This window comes from Oncorhynchus masou, chromosome 21 (genome assembly GCF_036934945.1).
Source record: "Oncorhynchus masou masou isolate Uvic2021 chromosome 21, UVic_Omas_1.1, whole genome shotgun sequence".
NCBI classification, from domain to species: Eukaryota; Metazoa; Chordata; class Actinopteri; order Salmoniformes; family Salmonidae; genus Oncorhynchus; species Oncorhynchus masou.
Genome location: NC_088232.1, coordinates 43,601,574 through 43,614,147, shown reverse-complemented (window position 1 = coordinate 43,614,147; position 12,574 = coordinate 43,601,574). Strand labels below are relative to the sequence as shown.

Sequence of the window (12,574 nt, the reverse complement as noted above, 5' to 3'; positions counted from 1 at the left end):
CTCATCCTAAACCCCCTTCCTGTTCAGTCAGGGAGCATAATACTGCCCAGCATGTAGCTGGACTAACTGGCTCTGTCCTGTGAAACATCACAGGCTTAATCAGTAACACAGTAAGTCTAGCCACAGGCTCTGACTCCTATTTACCCTCTGACCCCCGTCCTAAACCCTGACCCCAGACCTCTGCCCTCCACACCTGTAAAGACAGGTAGGGTCACAGATCCCTCCCCTCCTAAATACACCTCCCCCAGACAAACCCTGTCTACAAAATTACAGCATAGAAACACAGGAGAGCGTTAACCACTGATATAAACTCTCTCTCTCTCTCTAATATCTCTCTCTCTCTTCTCTCTCTCTTATCTCTCTCTAATCTCTCTCTCTTATCTCTCTCTCTCCAATCTCTCTCTCTCTAATCTCTCTCTCTCTCTCTAATCTCTCTAATCTCTCTCTGTCTCTCTCTCACTCTCTCTCTCTAATCTCTCTCTCTCTAATCTCTCGCTCTCTCTCTCTCTAATCTCTCTCTCTCTCAATTCAAGGGGCGTTATTGGCATGGGAAACATATGTTTACATTGCCAAAGCAAGTGAAATAGATAATAAACAATAGTGAAATAAACAATAAAATGAACAGTAAACATTACACTCAAAGAAGTTCCAAAAGAATAAAGATATTTCAAATGCCATATTATGTCTATATACAGTGTTGCAGCGATGTGCAAATAGTTAAAGATAAATAAATCATCATAAATATGGGATGTATTTACAATGGTGTTTGTTCTTCACTTCAAGGTTGCCCTTTTCAAATTATTTGTGGGTCTGTGTAATCTGAAGGGAATATGTGTCTCTAATATGGCCATAGATTTGGTAGGAGGTTAGGAAGTGCAGCTCAGGTTCCACCTCATGTTGTGGGCAGAGCACATAGCCTGTCTTCTCTTGATAGCCAGGTCTGCCTATGGCAGCCTTTCTCAATAGCAAGGCTATGCTCACTGAGTCTGTACATAGTCAAACGTTCCCCTTAAATTTGGGTCAGTCACAGTGGTCAGGTATTCTGCCACTGTGTACTCTCTGTTTAGGGCTAAATAGCATTCTAGTTTTCTCAGTGTTTTTGTTAATTCTTTCCAATGTGTCAAGTAATTATCTTTTTGTTTTCTCATGTTTTGGTTGGGTCTAATTGTGTTGCTGTCCTGGGGCTTGTGTGAACAGAGCCCCCACACCAGCTTGCTTAGGGATCTCTTCTCCAGGTTAATTTCTCTGTAGGTGATGACTTTGTTATGGAAGGTTTGGGAATCGCTTCCATTTAGGTGTTTGTAAAATGAAATGGCTATTTTCTGGATTTTGATAATTAGCAGGTATCAGCTTAAATCTACTATGCATGCATAATTTGCTGTTGTACACAGAGGATATTTTTGCAGAATTCTGCATGCAAAGTCTCAATTATTTTTGTCAAACTAAGATTTACTCTCAGGGCCCAGGTCTGGGCCGGGTGCTGCAGACTGTTCTAGTGCTCTTTCCAATTCATTAATACATATGCTGAAGAGGGTGGGGTTTAAGATGCATCCCTGTCTCACCCCACGGCCCTGTGGAAAGAAATGTTTGTTTTCTGCCATTTTTAATCACATACTTGTTGTTTATGTACATGGATTTTATAATGTTGTATGTTTTCCCCCCCAACACCCCTTTCCATCAATTTGTATAGCAGACCCTTGAGCCAAATTGAGTCAAAAGCTTATTTAGAAATCCACAAAGCATGAGAAGACTTTGCCTTTATTTTGGTTTGTTTACTTGTGCAATTAGCGTGTGCAGGGTGAATACGTGGTCGGTCGTACAGTCATTTGGTAAAAAGCCTATTTGAAATTTGCTCAGCTCCTAAGTGGCGCAGTGGTCTAGGGCACTACATCTCAGTGCTAGAGGCGTCACTACAGGCCCTGGTTTGATTCCAGGCTGTATTACAACCGGACGGGATTTGGAGTCCCATAGGGCGTTGCACAATTAGCCCAGCATTGTACGGGTTAGGTTAGGGTTTGGCAGGGATAGGCCATCATTGTAAAAAGCAATTTGTTCTTAACTGACTTGTCTAAAGGTTGAAAAAATGAAGTATATTGTTTTCACTGAGGAAATGTACGAGTCTGCAGTTAATGCAGAGGATCCCCCTGCTGTCTTACCGAGGCCCTTCCAGCAGATAGAAGCCCCTCTGACCAGCTGTCCCTGGTTGTTCCTGTACAGATGGTACTTTAAGTGCTTCTGTTTCTTGGGCTGGGTGCTCAGCTTCAGGTTGATGTGGTTGGAGAATTCTGTGAAGTAGCGAAAACCCTTCTCTCCACAGCCTATACAGTTCCCCGAGAACCCTGAGGATGACCACACAAACACTGGGTCAGTGTGTGTGTGTTTGTGTGTGTGTATCATGTGGTGACTCAGTGGAGTAACAGTAACCCTTTTCTCCCGTAGCAAGAGAAAGAGTGTGTGAGTGATGATTTTTCCATGGTTACAGCTGGGCTGTGGGTTGGTGTTCCGGGTGTGTGTGTTTGTGTGTGTGTGTGTGTGTGTGTGTGTGTAGCAGAGCCCAGGTAGAGGGACTAATAATGTGTGTGTGTATGTGTGTAGCAGAGCCCAGGTAGAGGGACTAATAATGTGTGTGTGTATGTGTGTAGTAGAGCCCAGGTAGAGGGACTAATAATGTGTGTGTGACTGCAGTCAGGTACCCTGACGCTGTTCTCTATAGACTCTCTCTCTCTTTCCCTGTCATTCACTCTTTCTTACTTTTTGTCTCTCTGCCTCTTTCATATAAGCTTCCTCAATCCATCACTCAGTCCCATTCCATTTCCAGCCCCCACTCTCCCTCTCTAATTGTAGCTGCTGCAAACCCCACTCTCCCTCTCTCATTGTAGCTGCTGCTAACCCGTCTCCCTCTCTCATTGTAGCTGCTGCCAACCCCACTCTCCCTCTCTCATTGTAGCTGCTGCCAACCCAACTCTCCCTCTCTCATTGTAGCTGCTGCCAACCCAACTCTCCCTCTCTAATTGTAGCTGCTGCTAACCCCGGTCTCCCTCTCTCATTGTAGCTGCTGCCAACCCAACTCTCCCTCTCTCATTGTAGCTGCTGCTAACCCAACTCGTATCCTCATTGTAGCTGCTGCTAACCCAACTCTCCCTCTCTCATTGTAGCTGCTGCCAACCCCAGTCTCCCTCTCTCATTGTAGCTGCTGCTAACCCCAGTCTCCCTCTCATTGTAGCTGCTGCTAACCCCAGTCTCCCTCTCTCATTGTAGCTGCTGCTAACCCCAGTCTCCCTCTCATTGTAGCTGCTGCTAACCCCAGTCTCCCTCTCTCATTGTAGCTGCTGCTAACCCCACTCTCCCTCTCTCATTGTAGCTGCTGCTAACCCCAGTCTCCCTCTCTCATTGTAGCTGCTGCTAACCCCACTCTCCCTCTCTCATTGTAGCTGCTGCCAACCCAACTCTCCCTCTCATTGTAGCTGCTGCCAACCCCACTCCCCCTCTCTCATTGTAGCTGCTGCCAACCCCACTCTCCCTCTCTCATTGTAGCTGCTGCTAACCCCACTTTCCCTCTCTCATTGTAGCTGCTGCCAACCCCACTCTTCCTCTCTCATTGTAGCTGCTGCCAACCCAACTCTCCCTCTCATTGTAGCTGCTGCCAACCCCACTCTCCCTCTCTCATTGTAGCTGCTGCCAACCCCACTCTCCCTCTCTCATTGTAGCTGCTGCCAACCCCACTCTTCCTCTCTCATTGTAGCTGCTGCCAACCCAACTCTCCCTCTCATTGTAGCTGCTGCCAACCCCACTCTCCCTCTCTCATTGTAGCTGCTGCCAACCCCACTCTCCCTCTCATTGTAGCTGCTGCCAACACCACTCTCCCTCTCTCATTGTAGCTGCTGCCAACCCCACTCTCCCTCTCTCATTGTAGCTGCTGCTAACCCCACTCTTCCTCTCTCATTGTAGCTGCTGCTAACCCCACTCTCCCTCTCTCATTGTAGCTGCTGCCAACCCCTCACCCTCTCCAATTGTAGCTGCTGCTAACCCCACTCTTCCTCTCTCATTGTAGCTGCTGCCAACCCCACTCTCCCTCTCATTGTAGCTGCTGCTAACCCCACTCTCCCTCTGTCCATCCATCTAACTGCAAACCTCACTCCACCGCCACTCTTTCTCAATCTCTTCAATCTCTTTCTCCCTGTCTATCCTCTCACCTTTAACCTTTCTTTTCCTTTCTGCTGGACCAGGGGTTGCCTAGCCCTGCTACAGACTGGGCTTTATATATTTGTGTGTGTGTGTGTGTCTCACCCAGCAGTGAGTTGCATCCCCGTTCATCGGGCAGGAACCTGTGGTCGACTGCACACACCAGCAGGGTGTCTGGTGCGCCTGCAGACAAGGCCCCTACCAGCTGGAATCCTGGGGGCACGTCTTGAGGCTCTGACACCAGGGAGGATAGACGCAGGTCTCTACTCGCCTGGCAGAATCCTGAGAAGGACACACACACCCACACGCATGCACACACAAACTGTTAAACAGTGATACCCTGACCTGTAACCAGACAGACAGAGATCACTTTCTTCCAGACAGTATGCAGGCCAGGCAGTGTAAGACAGTGGGGGGGTGGAGCTGAGGGAACCGTGTGTTCGTACCGTCCGTCGTGCAGCATCCCTCTGGGGTGGGCTTCATCTTGTACGGGACGGGAGGGCTGTTGGACTCTGAGCCGTCTTCCTCCTCATCCTCATTCTCTACCCGGCCTACTGACACACACACGCTCATTACAGAGTGTTATAACACACTCACACACAAGTGCGCACACCAGGGGAGGCTGCTAATAATTGCTGGAACAGAGCAAATGGAATGGCATCAAACCATTTGTTTGATCTATTTGATACCATTGCACCTATTCTGCCCCAGTCATTACCACAAGCTCGTCCTAGACAATTATGGTGCCAACAACCTCCTGTGGCACACATATACAGAAACAAACACATGCAACACACACACACACACACACACACACACACACACACACACACACACACACACACACACACACACACACACACACACACACACACACACACACGCACACACACACACACACACACACACACACACACACAACACACACACACACACACACACACACACACACACACACACACACACACACACACACACACACACACACACACACACACACACACACACACACACACACACACACACACACACACACACACACACACACACACACACACACACACACACACACACACACACACACACACACACACACACACACACACACACACACACACACACACACACACACAAACACACATACATACACAAACACACATACAGACACCTACACACGCACCGTTGTGCAGGGTTGGCTGCTCTGCCTCCAGGTAGAGCTGGGAGAAGACAGGCCGTGGCACCACAGTGTTGGAGCGGAGAGAAGCCTCGATGGAGTTACGAAGCACCTCCTCAAAACGTGTGGTCCTCAACTGGCCTGCATACGAGTTCCCCATCGCACTCCTACACACACAGGATTAAACACACACCAGTTCAACATGACCTTGTTCATTACTGATAACAGCTTAACATAACCCTCCTACACACACGCACACACACACACACGATCACACTCATCCAGAGTCATCTCAATAATACATATGGCACTGTTCTCACTTCATCTGTCACCGAGGGCAACGTTTGTGGCATGTCATATGTCCCCCTATCAATACTGTGACAGGGTGAGAAGGTGAGCCAGTGACTAAAACTCATGCTGGACAACTTCCCTTTCAGGTCAGTAGAGCATCATGAGACAGACACAAAGAGCAGAGCCAGAAGCAAAATATCTTTAAGAAACTGAACCCAGAAAGAAAGAAAGGATAAAAAACAAACATTCTAAACACGTCAAATAAATGGGCCTTTTCTTCATGTGATTTTCTTTGTTAGATATATTGACAATGCTGTGAAGAAAACTTCCTGAAAGTGACAGTTGATTGGTTCCTTCAGTAAAACATAGGAAGAGACAGAGCAAAACGACTCAAACTTCCAGTTCCCCTATCAGTGAATATGATTAGGGAACTAGAGAGATTAGCACCTTATTTATTTTCCCTTTAGTGCTTTAACTATTTGTACATCGCTACAACACAGTAATGTCTTTGACATTTATTTTTCCTTTTGGAACTTGTGTGATGGTAATATTTGCTGTTCACTTTTTATTGTTTATTTCACTTCTGTTTATCCATTTCACTTGCTTTGGCAATATAAACATGTTTCCCATGCCAATAAAGCCCTTTGAATTGAAAGGTGGGGAGAGAGAGAGATCGAGGTATAGAGGAGATGGACCCACTGGTTGCCCTCTAAGTTACAGAGAGCTGGTAGTCCCATCCACCAAACTACCAGGTGTGAAACAGGGAATGAACTAAGGGGGTGTGCTCATTTGTAATAGAGCAGACCTAACCCACTCTATTAAATTCATCAAAGAAGAACATTTTACAAAAGGAAGGAAATTATCTCAACAAATCAAAATGTCCACCTGTGTGCTACTTATATCCACCCATTAGAATCCCCATACTTTAATGAAGACAGCTTCTCCATCCTGCAGGGGGAAATCATCCATATCCAGGCAACAGGGACATGTACTAGTGTGTGGCGACCTAAATGCCAGAACTGGACAAGAACCTGACACCCCCAACACACAGGGGGACAAACACCTACTTGGAGGTGACAGCATTCCCTCCCCCATAGGCACAACTACGACAATATAACCAATAAAAACGGGTCACAACTCCTGCAGCTCTGTCGCACGCTGGGTATGCACATAGTCAATGGTAGGCTTCAAGGGGACTCCTACGGTAGGTACCTATAGCTCATCTCTTGGCAGTAGTACTGCTGACTACTTTATCACTGACCTCAACCCAAGTCAGCCCACTGACACCCCTATCAGATCACAGCAAAATCACAGTCTACTTGAACAGAGCAATACCAAATAATGAGCAGTGGAGGCTCCTCAGTAAAATTTCATGAAAATAAAAAATTTGAAACATTAAAAATGTATCCTTTTTAGATAAAACTATACTAAATATATTCATATGTGACCAAATAATTGATTTAAATGTTTTGAAATGAAGGTCTATAGTAACTTCAACAGCACTCTCTGGGATAGAGCCAAGGTGTAGCCGGAGGACAGCTAGCTTCCGTCCTCCTCTGGGTACATTGACATCAATACAAAACCTAGAAGGCTCATAGGCCTCCTCGGTTCGATGTGTTGAGAAGCTTGGTGAGTTGGTGACAGTACTGGATAGAGATTGAATATTGATAGTTGATCATTTTTGGGATATTATTCAATTCAAATTAGTTTCTTCAAATTAGAGATGACGGAGGAAAAGGTAGACTTACATTGTTTTCTTGGTTTTAAACATTATTTTTGTGTCCAATTAGTGCAATTTATTTCAATTTGCCTTGCTAACTTCAGTAGCAGTAGCTAGCTAGCTACCTGACAGCTCGAGGGTGCAGTTTTCACTGTCAATGCTACTGAAAATGTTGTTTCATTTCATTTGAAGAACCACTTTCATTCTCTGGGGTACGCAGAGGTCAAAACTTTGAATGTGAATTAAAACCGAGGGTTGACCTCTGCCTCAGATCAGTTTCATGAAGAAGCATTAAAATGTGCAAATTAAAACCGAGGGTTGACCTCTGCCTCAGATCAGTTTCATGAAGAAGGATGAAAAGGTGCAAATTAAAACCGGTAGGGTCGACCTCTGCCTCAGATCAGTTTCATGAAGAAGGATTAAAAGGTGCAAATTAAAAATGAGGGTCAGACCTGTCTAAGGGTTGAAGCCAATGAGACAGGGAATGACAGCATAATTATGCCATTTTATTTGGCATAATTGAGTGCATCAATGGACAGATGAGACTTGTGGTTTTGTCCAAAAGGAGTAAACAGGGCTTCTCCTTTGAGAAGTTCATATGCTCGAGATGCGTTTGCCAGGTGATCCAAGTGCTTGTAAAGCTTCTCTCTCCTTTGAGCTGCAACCCTCGTTTCCCACCGACCGGTCTAAGATCGCATATATCATCACCCTGGCCTGGGCTACTGCTGTGAAAAGCTACTCTGCCCTGGGAATTCCTGGGCTCTGCTGTGGGCGATGCCCAATGTTTCAGGAAGTCAACAAAGTGCACAGCTTTCATCCACCCAGAGGGATTTGCCCCTCCTTTGCTGCCAGGTGGCCCGTTGATCAGGAAATGATCGCGGAAGTTGAAAAAGCCCTGGCCTGGGCTACGGGGAATATAAAATATGGAGGTATACTATTCCCTGTGGCCGAGACAGCACAGGCCAGTGTGACGAGGGTTCCCCTTTCAGCAGAGGTCAGTGACCCCTACCTACTTTGAATCCATGTCTGCCTACCACTTTGTCATGTTTATGTACAGTGGTCACCCCAGGTTCATCGACATACCATATGTCTCCTTGTCCAAACTGATATCTCTGTAGCACTTCTGCTACATTGTTGAAGGAAGCACTAACATGTTCTCTGTTGAAGCTACTTGCCCTGGCAAGGCTAGTTGCCTCTGGCTTTCTCAACGACGATTGCGTTGGGTGCCGCTTTAACCCGAAGCCTGTAAACCACGCCAGGCTGGCATTTTCTTTTTGGTGGGTTACTGCCCACATTGGTGCGAACTTCAGCTGGTGTGCCACAGCAAACTGGTAGGCAAGTCTTCTAACCTCAAAAAATGTCAAACAGAAAATTAACAACAATGACAAATGGTTTTATGAAGAAATTGAGAAACCTATCCAGCCAAAAACATATAGACCTAGAAAATATGAGGGTACACCTTCACTATAGCGATACAATGAAACACAGAAATACACTACAGAAAAACAAGGAACAACATGTCAGAAATCAGCTGTAATTAAATGTAATTGAAGAATCCATAGACTCTAGCAGCTTCTGGGAAAATTGGCAAACACTAAACAAACAACAACATGAAGAGTTATCTATCCAAAATGGATATCCAGTGCTGGTGGCCTACCATAAGAGAAGACGAAATGTAGGGCAAATTCTCACCTCCGCCCTCAAGGACTCCTTCACCCTTTACCTGAACATTTTTGCCACATTTCAGGCTTCAAACATAAAGATATAAAACTGTATTTCTTTGTGAAGAATCAACAACAAGTGGGACACAATCATGAAGTGGAACAACATTTTGTTTGGGCCGAATACGCGCACAACACCTTGCGCTCCTCCTCCACTGGTATGTCCCCGCACGAGTTGAAAAATTGGGCGTGCAAAATTATTCAAGTGCAGCAAACTCTCTCCAGAAGTTCAGTGAGGATCTCTGAATGATCCAATGTTGACCTAAATGACTAATGATGATAAATACAATCCACCTGTGTGCAATCAAGTCTCCGTATAAATGCACCTGCACTGTGATAGTCTCAGAGGTCCGTTAAAATTATTCAGCGCAGAGAGCATCATGAAGAACAAGGAACACACCAGGCAGGTCCGAGATACTGTTGTGAAGAAGTTTAAAGCCGGATTTGGATACAAAAATATTTCCCAAGCTTTAAACATCCCAAGGAGCACTGTGCAAGCGATAATATTGAAATGGAAGGAGTATCAGATCACTGCAAATCTACCAAGACCTGGCAGTCCCTCTAAACTTTCAGCTCATACAAGGAGAAGACTGATCAGAGATGCAGCCAAGAGGCCCATGATCACTCTGGATGAACTGCAGAGATCTACAGCTGAGGTGGGAGACTCTGTCCATAGGACAACAATCAGTCGTATATTGCACAAATCTGGCCTTTATGGAAAAGTGGCAAGAAGAAAGCCATTTCTTAAAGATATCCATAAAAAGTGTTGTTTAAAGTTTGCCACAAGCCACCCGGGAGACACACCAAACATGTGGAAGAAGGTGCTCTGGTCAGATGAAACCAAAATTGAACTTTTTGGTAACAATGCAAAACGTTATGTTTGGCGTAAAAGCAACACAGCTCATCACCCTGAACACACCATACCCACTGTCAAACATGGTGGTGGCAGCATCATGGTTTGGGCCTGCTTTTCATCAGCAGGGACAGGGAAGATGGTTAAAATTAATGTGAAGATGGATGGAGCCAAATACAGGACCATTCTGGAAGAAAACCTGATGGGGTCTGCAAAAGACCTGAGACTGGGATGGAGATTTGTCTTCCAACAAGACAATGATCCAAAACATAAAGCAAAATCTACAATGGAATGGTTCAAAAATAAACATATCCAGGTGTTAGAATGGCCAAGTCAAAGTCCAGACCTGAATCCAATCGAGAATCTGTGGAAAGAACTGAAAACTGCTGTTCACAAATACTCTCCATCCAACCTCACTGAGCTCGAGCTGTTTTGCAAGGAGGAATGGGAAAAAAATTCAGCCTCTCGATGTGCAAAACTGATAGAGACATACCCCAAGCGACTTACAGCTATAATCGCAGCAAAAGGTGGCGCTACAAAGTATTAACTTAAGGGGGCTGAATAATTTTGCACGCCCAATTTTTCAGTTTTTGATTTGTTAAGAAAGTTTGAAATATCCAATAAATGTCGTTCCACTTCATGATTGTGTCCCACTTGTTGTTGATTCTTCACAAAAAATACAGTTTTATATCTTTATGTTTGAAGCCTGAAATGTGGCAAAAGGTCACAAAGTTCAAGGGGGCCGAATACTTTCGCAAGGCACTGTAGATTGATTAACCAGTTCTCCAATATTTTTGAACTGAAAACAATGTACAAACAGCAAAAATATATACAGTGGGGAGAACAAGAACTTCAACTGTGAGAGATGGAATGTAAAACAAAAATCCAGAAAATCACATTGTATGATTTTTAAGTAATTAATTTGCATTTTATTGCATGACATAAGTATTTGATACATCAGAAAAGCAGAACTTAATATTTGGTACAGAAACCTGTTTGCAATTACAGAGATCATACGTTTACTGTAGTTCTTGACCAGGTTTGCACACACTGCAGCAGGGATTTTGGCCCACTCCTCCATAAAGACCTTCTCCAGAACCTTCAGGTTTCGGGGCTGTCGCTGGGCAATACGGACTTTCAGCTCCCTCCAAAGATTTTCTATTGGGTTCAGGTCTGGGGACTGGCTAGGCCACTCCAGGACCTTGAGATGCTTCTTACGGAGCCACTCCTTAGTTGCCCTGGCTGTGTCTTTCGGGTCGTTGTCATGCTGGAAGACCCAGCCACAACCCATCTTCAATGCTCTTACTGAGGGAAGGAGGTTGTTGGCCAAGATCTCGTGATACATGCCCCAATCCATCCTCAATACGGTGCAGTCGTCTTGTCCACTTTGCAGAAAAACATCCCCAAAGAATGATGTTTCCACCACTCATCCTTCTTCTTCCTCCAAACACGGCGAGTGGAGTTGAGGCCAAAAAGCTCTATTTTTGTCTCATCAGACCACATGACCTTCTACCATTCCTCCTCTGGATCATTCAGATGGTCATTGGCAAACTTCAGACGGGCCTGGACATGCGCCGGCTTGAGCAGGGGGACCTTGCGTGCGCTGCAGGATTTTAATCCATGACGGCGTAGTGTGTTACTAATGGTTTTCTTTGAGACTGTGGTCCCAGCTCTCTTCAGGTCATTGACCAGGTCCTGCCGTATAGTTCTGGGCTGATCCCTCACCTTCCTCATGATCATTGATGCCCCACGAGGTGAGATCTTGCATGGAGCCTCAGACCGAGGGTGATTGACCGTCATCTTGAACTTCTTCCATTTTCTAATAATTGCGCCAACAGTTGTTGCCTTCTCACCAAGCTGCTTGCTTATTGTCCTGTAGCCCATCCCAGCCTTGTGCAGGTCTACAATCTTATCCCTGATGTCCTTACACAGCTCTCTGGTCTTGGCCATTGTGGAGAGGTTGGAGTCTGTTTGATTGAGTGTGTGGACAGGTGTCTTTTATACAGGTAACGAGTTCAAACAGGTGCAGTTAATACAGGTAATGAGTGGAGAACAGGAGGGCTTCTTAAAGAAAAACGAACAGGTCTGTGAGAGCCGGAATTCTTACTGGTTGGTAGGTGATCAAATACTTATGTCATTCAATAAAATGCAAATGAATTACTTAAAAATAATAAAATTTGATTTTCTGGATTTTTGTTTTAGATTCCGTCTCTTACAGTTGAAGTGTACCTATGATAAAAATTACAGATCTCTACATGCTTTGTAAGTAGGAAAACCTGCAAAATCGGCAGTGTATCAAATACTTGTTCTCCCCACTGTACATGATCAAATACAAATCTTACAATCAACTATTAAAGGCTACTAGAACAAACTGGATTCTCCAATTACATTGAATGAACAACAGGACAAAATACAAACTCTCCAAACTCTCTTTTCACAGCATTATAAGGCTGCGTTGAGACAATAACTTATCGATGACCCAAGCCCAGCTCAGTTAATCCATACCATTGTGTCGCAGAGTCATCATAATGCTACAACAAATGTACAATACACCAGGGGCATTGGTAGACACAATGTAAGTCAACTAATTTATGTCCCTCTAACTGCACTGAATGCCTCTGCTGATCCTACAG

General features: G+C 45.0%; 1 protein-coding gene across 1 annotated transcript in view; it reads right to left on the bottom strand.

The window, feature by feature from the left end:
* Window positions 1–12,574, bottom strand: part of LOC135507512 (protein GREB1-like) — a 64,778-nt gene that overhangs the window by 26,663 nt on the left and 25,541 nt on the right. The window contains 4 exon segments of the mRNA XM_064927023.1: window positions 2,157–2,339; window positions 4,288–4,464; window positions 4,629–4,733; window positions 5,363–5,523. Of these exon segments, the coding sequence (XP_064783095.1) occupies window positions 2,157–2,339; window positions 4,288–4,464; window positions 4,629–4,733; window positions 5,363–5,516 (619 nt within the window). The 5' untranslated portion in view covers window positions 5,517–5,523.